Below are 14,182 nucleotides of genomic sequence, written 5' to 3'. Positions count from 1 at the left end.
GTACAAATATAGCATGATAGGTCCACTTTAAGTATGAAAGGTGTCCCCTTTCACTCTCACTTCACTTTTACTTAGATTATTTTATTGTAAATAAGGGTTAGTGCACACTATTAAATACAAGTTGTAAAAAAAAGAAAATCCAGGATGAGGCAAAATAGTTTTGTTCTGACCTGAAGGCCCCTGCTATAAATACATAAAACTAATATGGGCATGAAGTTTTAAAGGCTCCAAAATACATCTGATAAAAAACCAAAATAGGGCATCTTTTCACTGAAGCTGCCTAGAAAGAGGTCTCTTCAGGTCAAGCAGCACCAAGGGGAATGGTTTAGGAAACCAAAAACAGTTTGAATATACATATGGGCCTGTGAGTGCTGTTTTAAGATCAACTTGATAAGATGAAAACATTTCCTTTTAAGTAATCCAAAGCTGTGACTACGCCCTCTGAACACAAGAGGGCACTATCAACACATCCATTTACAATGTTCTGTAGTAAAACCAATTCTGAACTGCTGTCTTAAGTCACTATAACAGCCAGAAAGTGATTCTAATAATTTCTGGAAAAATGATATAGCTCAGAAAATGCACAATAATGGAGGAATGTAATCACCTAGAAACTGGACAGCAAAGTAGCACGCTTCACTGAGCAGAGTCCACTGGATGATGATCTTCTCTGCTGTGTAGAGACCATTCCACAAGATGACGGCCAGGCCTGGAAAAAATATGTGATAAAAAAGAGAATTTATATGTTGTGGGGTATTGGAAAGAAAACCAAATAAAGCTCAGGAAAGAAGAAGACTCCTACACGTCCCAGAGCGATTCCATAAACAGAAGTACTATACTGTACATTATATACATCTACTCATCTAGTCCATGTAAGGCAAATCAATACATAATATGGATTCAAACATCTATTGGTTTACATTCTTCCAGGTACAACCAGTGCTAGTCATCTCTTTTCTCGACCTTCAGTTCTCCAGCGTTATTGTCTTTGCTCATAGCTAGCTAGTAATGTCAATTTCTGTGTAATTGAGATATAGCTAAATTAACAACACAGTCAAATGCTCTGTATGTGTACACACAATAGGCCAATAAAGATGACTCTGAATCTATGGGAACAGTTTTCTTGCAGCTGTAATATGTGATGCCGCGTGCACACGGTGATAATTGGCCTATTGATTTCTTTGAATGTTTCGACTCATTGACCGTGATAAACGCTTGTGCTCCACCATTTTAATCCCTGCCATTCTTCCAGTTCATTTCCCTCTGTTTCAGTCCCACCCACCCACACAAACATGGTGAGGCGATGGGAATGAGCAGAAAGGTGGGAGGGCTGATGGACCGTCTCCCCTCCCCGCCAGGTTCCATCTGTGTGGCAGATGAGACCCCGTTCTTCTACCCTTTATACCGCTCCTCGTCTTGGAAGACATCATCCATTATCTTGGCTAATCCCGACCGCCCTGCTGACATTTAAACGAGGCACCTCTTTGGCTGGCCTTGTTAGATTGAGAGCTGGTTCATTCATATCTTCCTCCACACAGTCATGTGTTCAAGATTTTATCTCCTCAGGCAATGCGGTTATCATGCAGAGGATGTTTTAATTATTTGTTAGATTTCATATTGGTTCAGATTTATGTGTATATGTGTAAAATGTGAGGGAGGAGGAAACATGTTAGATCTAATCTATATTTTAATAGATACCCCTATAAAGGTGAAATGCTGATGTTCTGACATATGTTATGGTAAATAAACTGGTTATCGAGTGGATGCTAAGCCTTTTGCCTCACCATTCTTTATTTCCCTGCTTACTTTCCCATTAAAAAACAACCTGTGTGTCTCTCTGCCACTGTCGCATCACGAACGCTCATCAATATCCGAGTGGCTGACTCACCGACTCGTCTCTAAACCTCCAGACTAAGGAGTCTATTTAAATATATCGCAAAAACTGTAATTTCCTGGCATATTTATTTCCACGGATTGACTTCTGTGGCACAGAAGAGCAAAAAAAAAAACTTCAATGTCTTGCTTGATACAGAGAGTGAGCTGCAACAATGTATTGTGGATTAATACACTGCCTCTTCTCTTACTTTCAGGCCAATACGCGCACGCACACACATTCCTACAGAACATACACTGTCCTGCCAGCCCTCACTGTGCTCCCACCGGATTTAGATCTGATATATGAGGCCAGCGAGGCGACTGGAGCCCTTTCTGTGAGCATGCTTGATAATTTGTCTCTGTCAAGTCGTTATTTAGTGAACCAAACATAGAAGGAACTGAATACAATTACACAGCCTTTGTTGTAGCCTTAAGGGATGCCTTGGCAGAAGCAAAAAGCTTTTTTTACTTCATCTGAATGTGCGTGCGTGAACTGTAATGAATGCATTATCACAAAGGACCATGTGCAGATTAGCAGTGTACATTTTTGCGAACGTGTATGTTAAAACGGTGTGTTAGCATCCTTGTAGCACAGTGAATGGGAGGCGTGTGGTGCAGTGGGTTGTGCGTTGGTGTTGGGATCAGGGGGTCACAGGTTCAAAGCCCACTGCAGTCAGCATGTCGTTGTGTCCCTGGGCAAAACACTTCACCCCAAATTGGTCCTGTGGGGATTGTCCACAGTATTGAGTATGTAAGTCGCTTTGGATACAAGCAACGTGTAATGTAATGTAAATGAACTCCCACATAAATAACTGTGGTTTAATCACAGTGCTGCACGAGGGAGCATGAACAGGAGAGAAGACTTACTAAGCAGTGCTCCTCCATAAAGGCGGATGGAGAGGCAAGTTGTGGAGAGCTGCTCCTCAAAAACAACCTCATATAGCTGGTTAGGAAACACCAGGGCCTGTGTGGGAAAACAAAGCACAACACAGTCTGTCTTTTCAACTCAACAGAATTCTGTCTTCCACAAATGCATTGACAAAGTCTTCCTTTCTGTGAGTTAGACTCTCTTTATGATCCAAACACTGTGGGCATTTAGGTTCAACAAAGATGGAGCTGTTTCTCCAGATGGCCCTCCCTGATACATCGGGAAAGAATCTACAGTAACCCCCCTGCTGGGTTTGCATAATGTGATTTCTCTTATTTTGACAATGAGCTTTTTGTTCTGTAATTACGGTACAACGGGTTTTTTTTTAGAAATGAAAGATTATTCACAAATGAGTGAAGATGTTTTGGTATTGAATGTGAAAGAATTCCTTTACTGTGATGATGATTACAGCATGAGGTTCTTCATTGTATTATAGTTACGAGAGAGAGAGAGAGAGAGAGAGAGAGAGAGAGAGAGAGAGAGAGAATACTATATATTACTACTAATAATTTGATGCAGCATATATTTACTTTTCCCGATCAAAGGGAAATGTTTGAAAAATATATAAGAAAAATATGTCAATACATGTGAATCCAGCTTATATGTGCATGCAAATAATTAGATAAAAACATAATATATTAACTATTTCAGAAATTCTTATATAAATCCTCTAAAAAAAACTATTTTAGATCATGATATTTTAAAATAATTCAACATAGACACACTTTAAGAATCCCAGATTTAAGCAACACTTACCATCAAAGCCATAACTGTGAAACCCACTGCTGAGATGAGGATCCACACCCTTAAAAGAAAGAGAGACATTACTGTCAGAGTTTACAAGATGTTGGACTTTACTGGAAGTGAAACCCAGCTGCCCTTCCACAGTCCGCTGGGGTTAACTGAGAGCTGCTCTGAGCTTTTCAAATCTCACCTCAGGCCGATGGGCTCCCGCACCGCAAACTTCATCTCATTTCCCAGCATCTGACTGATCTGTGAGTGAACAAAGTAAGACAAAGGGAAATGAATCATGAGTAGGAAATCTATTATGACAGCCTTCAACAAAGCATGGCGTAACGAAGAATAAAATGCTCAGCATGCAGGTGCTCTCCATGTTGCCAACACATCTACAGGAAGTTAAAGGGAAAAAAATGACTTTAACCAAAGTGATGGGGAGAAAGAAAAGAGGCTGAGTGTCAAGAAGGACATATTAGGATTTTAATTAAAGACTGGGAATGTCTATGCGTCCTTAATCATCCTCCGACGATTCAGAGGGTATGTCATAACATCATATTGCAGTACATTCTGGATGAATACCCAAAACCAAGTGCAAGCCAGAAGGAAAACCTAATTTGCTATAAATTAACTTATTCCTCACAACACGAACGCCACGCATTAGTCAATTCATAACCCCGAGGGCCTGAAGTAGGAAACTTTTTTGACAAATTAAAAGCAATTTATTTTTTCTTGTGAATATAAATAACTGTTATCTTTAATATTTCATTTAAAAGAATAATCAATCATGCAGCAATATTCAAATACTTAGCTCACATCACTGATAAGATGCAAGCAGACGCTGGAATGCTGTTAAATGGTGACGTGTTCTCTGCTTCATCAGCCACTAATATATTCATACGAAGGTCTCTGGAAACTGCAATATGAATACAAGCACACTCCCTGGCTCAATTTCCGTTAAGTCTGATATATTACCAGACTTTCTCTTCTAAAACTATCTGATGGCATGATGCATGATGTTGTCATGAAACATTCACGTTATTAATTGATAGACAGAATATGTATCAATGACACATTTGATAATCAATGAATAACCCATAACAAATCATTTATCAAACTTCCAGCTTCTAAGATTGAAGATATTCTGATTTTGTGTTTTTTATCAATTTGAAAATCTTTGCTTTTTTCGATTGGGCTCTGTAAAATTCTCAATGCAATTTCTCACATTTCTCTCACATTGTTTAGACTAAAAGCAGAAGGTTAGTCGATAATGACAATAATCTCTACATCTCAAGAAACAGAAAAATAAATCAGTGGGCTAAACCTTCATACAACATGCCATGCACGATGTCAAGTGGAAAGAGACAATCTATGTGTATCTGTGTGTATATTAATATCAGTATATGAAGAGTAAAAAACACGGTGGCTTGCAGGTCAGGAGCACTAATTTGTTTTGCATGAAAGGAGGAATTGTTGCTGACAAATTTAGATTTTCTATTTCTGTTTCTATTTATTAATTTTTTTTGAGAAAGGGGAAGGTAATATAAGATTATTTTCTTCTCCCTGCTCCTTTTCGGGAATGGTGTGTTTATAAAGTAGAGACATTTTTTGTAAATAATTGTTATACATTAAAGGTGGGGTAGGTAAGTTTGAGAAACCGGCTCGAGATACACTTTTTGTTATATTCCAAGGAATGCTCTTAACATCCCGATAGCAATGAATATGTGTTTTGACAAAAAATCCATAAAAAATGGAAGCCGTAGTACTGTAAAAAGCACGACCAATCATTTTAGCCGGCCCCGCTAAAATAACTGGATGGCCTACCTGCCTGTCAGCCTTCCATCTGTGCACGAACTTATCTCGTGCCCTCATTGGTCATGTGCGCGTTCGTGTGTGTTGGAGGAGGGGCTCTGTAAGGAAGTGGCAGATTTTTTCCGGCTGTGTATTTTCAAATTCTATCGCACTCGAGCTGGTTTCTCCAAAATTACCTACCCCACCTTTAAGTTGTGCATACCATGAATGGAACAAATAAAAATGAAACTAAATGAAATGTTGGTCTTAAAATACACAAGCATGGGCAAGAAACAAGTCAACCCTGCTTTCCTCCTGACAGTTACCCAGAGAGAAAAAACATGGCTGGTTGGCTTCGAAGTTGTGTTCCTTCGACCAAAATCCTGCAGGTCTTATCACACCTCCCCCACATGAAAGAGTTCCCTTCATCATCCAACATCTCTTCCTTAAAACATTTGTTTGTGTTGCAGTGAGACATGGCATCACTGAAACTAAAAATACACCTAGCCTTGAAACCCATTAAATCTGAGATGAGGAACCGTTTTCTCTCCAGCAGTGTTTAGAGGGGAGTCACTATCAATGGGAACCTTTTCTTCTGCTTGGCTGTGAAATGAAGTGAAAGAAACAACATTGTTTGTGTCTTATTCTAGAAAGATCAAGTCATGGGTTTTGCTTTCTATGATTCCCCACTGTGAACTTTAATTAATATAGCACTGCAACAGGAACACAACTGTGTTCAATCAAATCACATCATGAGAAATAACTTCATGAATTTAAGGCAGTCTGAAATATCGAATATTACAATGTTTAGGGGAGGGACATATGACAAATATTATAAAGTTGTTGTGATATAAGACTTTATATGGTCTATGTATTTTATTTGTATATTGCATATATATAGACATTTTATTTATTGGGATGAACCCATGCACCATCTCGTTTTCAAGGGGGTCCCGAGCTTCCTGGAAGCAACATTTCATGATGTCTAAAATAGAAGAGAGGAAGATATAAAAAGGTTTAATGTGTCTTAGAAGAAATGGAGTAAAAAGGATTCTCTGTGTTCCTGACTTTTTCTTATATAATTTCTTTCGCCCATGGCTGGTGCTGGATTTTCATATCATAGCAGAGCCCTTAAAAAAATATATATCCTTGAAGTTAAACTCATAAAACATTGAGATAAAGAGTTGCAGATTACAGCCGTTGCCTGTCTTTTTGCACTGCAGCTGAAGTGTCTGTTCATGAATGTGTTGGTGCCAGCTGTGATCATGTGACCAGGTGAATCAGCCTTCCTGTGCCATGGTTTCAGGGGTGGTTTTTGACAGGAACACATAAATATTCATGACTGGCATGAGAAATACTCAAAGGGAAATGAGCATCGACTCACGGCACAGACTTTGCTTGCCGGGGGGGTTAGAGCGGAAAGGAGTTGGGGAGAGAATGAGAAACAGGAAAAGGAAGAAATGCATGTTGTTTGTGATGAGAGACGCTTAAATCACAGCTGCTATGACCTTGTCGCCAGTCACTCAGTCATTTATATAAAAGCACACAAAGGGCAACTCGAGAGATCATGACAAATATTCAGGAGTAGTATAGGAATTATAATCTCTTATTCAACACACTACATTTTCCTTCATCTGATGTATGCAGTGCAGTCACATTAAGTAGATAATATCAACATTTCATACGTCTCTGTGATAATCCTCTGGGATAGAAAATAAATACACAAAACGCTGTTGTATGCCTTATCTGTGAAAGCCTGTGCTCAAGCCTGGTTGTTGTTTTTTGACCTGAACACTAAAGTAGTGTACCAGTGGCCTAAAACAGCCAAAGGGCAATATTTCTTCACTGTTGTACTTTCACATACTCGAGCACAGAAGCCTCTTTCTCACCGAAGAATAAGAAATATGAACAGAATTCTTTCTCTAAGCTGTAAAAGAGGCAGGAAGACACACTCAGCCGATTACAGGAGTCCTTCCCTCCTTTGTTTACAGGGACCACAGGGATAACGTGGACTATTTCCCCTCCAACTCTTGCAGCTATCTATCAGATCCCATGGGTCTCTTTACCACCAACACTTGTTGCAAGGACAAATAGAACAACTAAAGAGTAACTACACAATGCAGCACATTTTAAAAGCAACTATTGTGTTTCTAAATTAGGGTCATTGCCATAGTTAGATACAGTAAGGAAGCCTACTACTTAAAACAACAATAGACTAAAAGTATTGTGTTGCTCTATTTAGCATAGACTGTTGCTTGATCACCAACTAACCATTACAGCTGGTACATGACTTTAATAATCCTTTTTAAATCAAATAAGCTTTATGGGCATTGAGTCATTTAGTGTCTCCTTCTCCATCAGAACGCTCGGTGAGAGGGATCTAAGTGGCAGATGCCCGGGTTAAGCTCCTTGCTAAAACATTGAGAGAGAAAACAAACACTCAGAAGGGCTGAGAAATGAGGGCGTCTTCTCATCACAAGCTATCAGTCACCAACGTATGCCTGCTCCCTTCTGCTCTGTTCCCTTCGCCCACTTGCCTGATTAATATTTCAGCGAGGAACAGCTTTGCCTATGCTCACCCTAATGCAATTGTATACAACAAGTAACCTTAGGGATCTTGATGTATAATCCCCCTGAAATGGAACAAACCATCATTGTCAGAATGCGACTGAGTCTGCATGAATATATAGATGTGTTTTTCTGTATCCTGTCACGAACCAGCATGGGAGCCGTTGTGTTTTGGTATACACATCACTGTGCACTGCGTATATGAGTGGGTAAACACATGCGAGGCAGGAATATAATACATGAGATGCATAAGGCAAGGGACTCTCTCAGGGGAGCCAGTCACATCTCAGTGGAGCTCATGCAATACGTGATCTAGATTCACTGAGGCATGAGGAGCAAATGCACACAACGGGACACTATGAGAGTGATCAGCCTATTAGCTGCCATTTGTGGCTTTAAAAAGGAATCCATAGCTCTACTCAGGGTTAATGAATGCATCTGTGATCAACTGCAGATGGTTTAACACATGTGCCTTTTTTTCTTTCTAAGTCAACGTTATTCAAGCCTTTATTTATCCAGGTGTATCCCTTGAGATCATTGATCTCTTTTTCAAGGGAGACCTGCTCAAGTAGGTTCCACATGAAACAACAGAACAACAAAAAGGACATCATACAGCATCATTACAGGGATTACAATTTACATAACTATCCACATGAACAGGTACCAACAGCATCCGATCGAGTAGCATCCAACCGAGCTTTAAAAACATTTAGTGGCACCAGATTGCTCAGTTTCCATTTCAACTGACTATTCCATGACAGAGGAGCTGCGCATCTAAAAGCTATCTTCCCTAAGACAGTCCTAGCACTTGGCACATTTAATAAAACCACAGCATGCGATCTCAAGCAGTAGCCACTTACAATTCGCCGTGAGGTCAGGGAGCAGATGTAGGATGGAAGTTTCCCTAACATGGCTTTGTAGATGAAAATGTACCAGTGACTGAGCCTCCGTACAGTTAGCGAAGGCAAACCAGCCCTTGCATACAGGGTACAGTGATGGGTTAATGCTTAACAAGGATCTCACAAAGATTAACGAAAGACAAGGACTTAAATACAAGCAGAACTACTCACATATAAAAGACATAGCTGGATAGGGTAGACAATAACACAAGGTGAAAAGAATCAGGCAATCCCACAGTTTAGAAAACACAAATACAGGAATTAAAAACAGATAACAGAGCTTTTTTGAAATAAAAGAGGAAACACAAAGAAAAACTGTTACTATGTAAGTAAAGACTTTAACCAGATACAAAATACGTGAATCATGATCAATCCATTTCAGCTCAGAAAGGCCGGATTGGTAAAATCAATGCTTTCTTATCACTGTCTCTCATGTTGTGATGTTAATAAAGGTCTTCATAAAAGCAGGACTCGTTTGGGTTCTGTATGTCAACAGCTGGTCGACCTTTTCTGACCTGCTTCTAATGTCACCATCGTGCAGCAGAAAAAGGCAGAAGCAGCATAAGGTCAGGCCAAAATCTGAAGATAATTTTGTTATGCCAGGCTCAAATCTGTGGAAGCTGCCACTGGGAAGAAAAATATAGAGATGAGATACAAGTCAAATATTGAGAATTCTCATTATTTGAGATGCTCTGTCATTATTCTGAGATAAAAATGACTTACAAGATCATTTGCTTCTCTTAGTGGCGGAAATTGACTACCATACACATCTGCTAGCTTTCCTTTGTTGTAACACAAATGCAAAAATAAAAAATGCCCATAGGAACACAAAATGCAATGTTTGTACAGTTTGTAATCAAATGGGCTGAGGCCATTGTATCTTTTTCTTTTCTTTTTCGTTCATGTCATACAAAGCGGAGCGTTGTCTGTAAAATAGTTTACCCATCGCATGTGCTTACTAAAATAGTCTTTTGTTTATTAGCCTTGTATGTTCTGTTTCCCATGGATTGTTATGACATAACTACAGAGCACTGGATATGCCTGTTTGAATAAAGATACAACCGTGACAGAAGATGGAATAAGCATGAAGCAGCGAGACTTAACACATATTCACACCAACAGTTTCTGCAGGCAGAACGCAGAGCTGTTTAATTGGGCCCAGGGAGAATACATCAGAACAATCCCTGCAACAATTCATTATGCATTTAACAGATGATTCATAATCCTGAAATGTACTATGTTTCCAGACTTCTGTTATCTTTCCCGCAGTACTCCTCCAGTATCCAGATATAGAAGCAATAATGTCATCACGATGCAGTCCGTGACAAACTAATATTATCTCCAGGTGATTGTATTCCTCACGGCGCAAACTTAATTTATATGTTATAAAAGGCTTGAATAAACAACAATGTCAGCTTTGACCTTGGACTGGATTCTCCAGGCTGTCGAGAGATGTCCCATTACACTTCAAAGAGATTTCATGTTTTGTTGACACTGGTGGCACTAATTGCCTCATTGCCTCCATGCTGCAGAGACTGAGATGTTTGTTTTATCACCATTGTTATGATCATTTCACTGATGAGTGACCATTCTTGGAATAGGCTATTTGCATTCTGTTTGTTTTTTTGTAAAGATGATTCAAGCGCACTATGCTAATATATTTCTAAAGATTCGTGTTTACCTTTCCAGGAAAGCATTTCCATGCCTTCGAACTGTGCCAGAACATCAAATATTTACTGGTTGAAAAAATGGTATGCACCAATGATGAAAACTAATGTAAGCATAATTCATCAATACCATGAGTCTACAGTCACTGAATCAACATTTAGAGGATGTTCTATTGGATGTACTGTTGCTTTGAGCTATACGTTAACGTCAGCTTGCTAACATGCTTGCAATGACATCGCTAACGTGCTGATATTCACCAGGTAAAGTGTTACCATGTTAGACGTGTACCTGCATGCACCGCTCTGCTCTACTTGACGTAGCAGCGTCTCCTGAAACTGCCTTGAGATCATCTTCAATGTGAGAATTCAATGGCAACAAGCAGAGAAAGGTCTGCACTTCCTCAATTGTACAGCGTAGTGTACATAGTGTCCAATATAGCTTTGCAGGATATCATATTTTTAATTAGAGGGGTTTAAAAACTTGGGTAGCTTGGGTATCCCATGTCAAGCTAGTGATGCTTCTTTCTGACCAATCAGTGGCCTGCAGTGTTGTGACCTTTGAGTATCAGCTAAGGTAGTTTTGAAACATGACCTAAGTTGTATTAATAAAAGTACCAGGTACCATGTACTATCCACATCTTTTGCTAATGGAAACAAACGAAGATTAAGTTGAGAAAAGCTCCAAAGCTGATGTTTTTGCTATACAAATTAAATTGTTCTTACCAACAAAAGTCGATGGCCGGCAGGCAAATCCAGGAGCTTCAACTTTCACACCTTCTGCACAGCACCAGCCATCAAATGCTCGCTGTGTAACAAGCACTTTGTGAGTAGTTAAATATATCTTTGTTCGTGTGAGAATTGGGGAATAATAACAAGCATACAGGTGCTGTCTCTGCAGGGCGGGAAGAGGTGTGATGTCACACCCACACTCTCCCTGCGACAACGAATGTGACTGATTGCTTCAACTCTAGTTATGCATGCCTTCTCAGGCTCTGTTTACACGGTGACGAAACGGAGAACGAACAGAATTCAATATCAAAAAAGTATTCCGTCCACACGGAATCGGCTCAAGAAACTTGTCCGTCCACACAAGACCGCTCGACCCGAGGAAAGAACTAATGGTGGATTTGTACGTTTTTGTTGGGGGTGTGGGTTCCCGTTAAGACTTTTTTTCCCCCCCCGTTCCCGGCCAAAACTTTTGGTACAAAAACGGAAGGTTACAAATTCCACCCCGAAAAGGAGAGTGGGGTTCTAATGAAGGCCATCCCCCGTCCCTCCCAACCTTCACTACTACACCATTTCAATTAGGAAGAAAAGGACAGAAAGTCCCCCCCTCCCAAACACTACATACTTTTACACTGTTTCCATTCAAATAACAAATGTTTTGAATTTTTTTGGTAACAACAAAATAGACCAAAGGGAATTTAAAAGAAGGAAAACGACTCCAAAGTCCGATTTGGTTCCCTTAAAGGGGAACCAACGTTCATATACTAACTATTAATATATAAGATATAATTTTATTGGGGTGGGTAACCATTGTATTTTGCTCCATCAAAAGTTGATTGGGTAACCTTCCCAACCCCTTTTTTAACAATCATAAAATAAATGGTAGTTGTCTGGGGCCCCGCCTCCCGACTCATGAAGATCCCTTGGGTAAAGTGCAACGCCTTTTTTTTCCACCATCGAATTATTTACCTTTGACCCTTCAAACTCTGATAAAACGGAAGGAACTTAGCCCTGTGTCAAGGTGACCGAAAAATTTGCCCGGGCTCCATGGGGGTGAACCCGAAAGGAACTAGGGACATAACCCCCGTAAGTTGGTGGAAATTGTCCCCCAATTAATTCCCCAATCCCGGATCCAATTCTAAATCCATCCCCAATCCACTCCCGTCCAAACAAGGTCTGTTGGAAACTCCCCGGGTGCCAAATGTGCCCCCTCTGCCTTTTTTGCCCAACATTTAGGCGCAATTGGTTCAAGAGAAAGTAAAAATACCCTGCCCCCCAGCAAGTGTGGCCTTTCGCAAATGCCCCCCAGGTTGGCCCCCCCCTGAACTTCCCCCCGGTCGGCTTAAGGCTATCGGGACACCCTATTGTGCAACAAAAAATCCCACCCCATTTCTAGAAGTGCCCTTCTCGAAAAACCCCCCGTTTTTGCCCAGCGCACCTGAAAGATATGCTAAAAGACTAAATTTTTTACCGTTGCCTATGGGGCGGCAGAAAAGGGGGAAGAACCCCAGTTGGGGGCCGCCAGTAAAACTAAACCAGCGGTTTTGGTGTTTGTTGTTACCCCGCATTGGTCACCTGTCATTGACTGTTAATTTTTGACGGGTTAAAAAATTGACTGAAGTCTCCGGTGGGCCCGTCTTCCTTCCTTAAGGGTTGGGGGTCGTCGCCAAGGTCGCTTAACCCTGCATGAAAAGTTTAACTGCGGTGTGGGAACCCTTTTTTCCCTTTCCCCTAAAATGTTCCATGCGCCCTTGACCCCACCTTCTTTTTTAGCAAAGCCACCCAGAATTAAAAAGTTAATTTATCAAGAGGGGGGGTTTTACAAACAAATTAAAATTTACAAGAACCACACAAAACAAAAATAAATTTTATCGATAAATTTTTGGCCCCGGATTTACCTTATTAAACGTTTAAGTAAATTACCCTCGAAATAACTTACGTTAACGGTTTTTTTTTGGGGTCCCCCAAGTATAATTTTTTATATTTGGTCCCCATATTCCAAACAAAAATACAACTAACGCCATTTTTCGCCCCAGTGGCTATACCTAATGCGGCCCTTAGGTGCTCCTGCCCCCGTGGAAGTCCCCACCCGTAGCCCCGTAAAGGTGACACCCCCCTTCCCCCCGTCACCATGGTGGTGTTTTTTTCGGGAACAATTCCCCAATCCTCCGTTTTTTTGTAGAAATCCCCCCGGTATAAGATTAAATTTTTTGCCCCCCGCGGAAATATATAATATGTCTTTAACCTTGAATGCCTCCACTCCTCTAGAGGGGCCTAATTTAAGGTTTTCCCCCCCAACCAAACGACCGGCCTTTGCCCATTTTTGCAAGAGGGAGTCCGAGGGTGACCCAGGTTTTCTACAGGTTTCCCACCCAAAAAAGCCCTAAGTTGGCCTGGCTGAGGAAAGAAAAGGCAATTACAGGAAAAGTCAAACCATTTTACATTTTTTTGGTTCGGGCCGGAAAATGGTTAGCAATAAAAGGAAGATCGGGCAAATTTGTATGAATACCTATGATTAAGAAACACAAAAAGGCTAACAAATGCCGGACCGAGGTACCCCCCCGTTTTGGCACCCTGTTCATGGTGCGGCCCGCGTTCGGTATGTTCCCCGAATTTCCCAAGATTTCACAACGGTGATCAAAGATTGAAATCAAACAAAGCTTTTGGAAAGACCAAAAATGTAGCCCTGCATCCCCCTCAAAATGTTGGGTTGAATGCGGGTCGACCACGTGGAGGTGAAGGATGCGATGACTGGTACGTGTCCTACAATCACGTTTTAGAATGTCGAGGAGATGGTGTTGGTTAGTCGTTTGTTCACCTGTACCTCTTGATGTACTATGATGTTACCAACGATTTTACATCAAAGAGACCTCTTATTTGGTCTTCCGGTGGTCCGTATGGTACCGTTGGTCGAGCTCCCAGAATAAGCGGAGAAAAACCCTATAAAACACGCCTCTAATTGTCGGGTGAAGCTGTACGGGCCTATGCATGTC

The 14,182-nt window shown here is 40.7% G+C and overlaps 2 protein-coding genes across 2 annotated transcripts in view; one reads left to right on the top strand and one right to left on the bottom strand.

Annotated features, from left to right (window-relative positions):
* The window catches only part of LOC104945186 (tumor protein p53-inducible protein 11), a 7,840-nt gene extending 4,005 nt beyond the window's left edge, over positions 1-3,835 (bottom strand). The window contains exons 1-4 of the mRNA XM_010770815.1: positions 3,738-3,835; positions 3,560-3,608; positions 2,743-2,839; positions 608-709 (exon numbers count right to left, since the gene is read on the bottom strand). Of these exons, the coding sequence (XP_010769117.1) occupies positions 608-709; positions 2,743-2,839; positions 3,560-3,608; positions 3,738-3,835 (346 nt within the window). The remainder of the gene's footprint in view (positions 1-607; positions 710-2,742; positions 2,840-3,559; positions 3,609-3,737) is intronic.
* LOC104945183 (solute carrier family 2, facilitated glucose transporter member 1) overlaps positions 1-14,182 on the top strand; it is a 653,665-nt gene that overhangs the window by 535,021 nt on the left and 104,462 nt on the right. The gene's annotated exons all lie outside the window — the stretch shown is intronic.

The sequence above is a fragment of the Notothenia coriiceps genome, unplaced genomic scaffold, assembly GCF_000735185.1.
Source record: "Notothenia coriiceps isolate Sejong01 unplaced genomic scaffold, NC01 NC01_scaffold00009245, whole genome shotgun sequence".
NCBI classification, from domain to species: Eukaryota; Metazoa; Chordata; class Actinopteri; order Perciformes; family Nototheniidae; genus Notothenia; species Notothenia coriiceps.
Note: the sequence above shows the minus strand (reverse complement) of the source record. Positions and strands in the feature narration are given on the sequence as shown.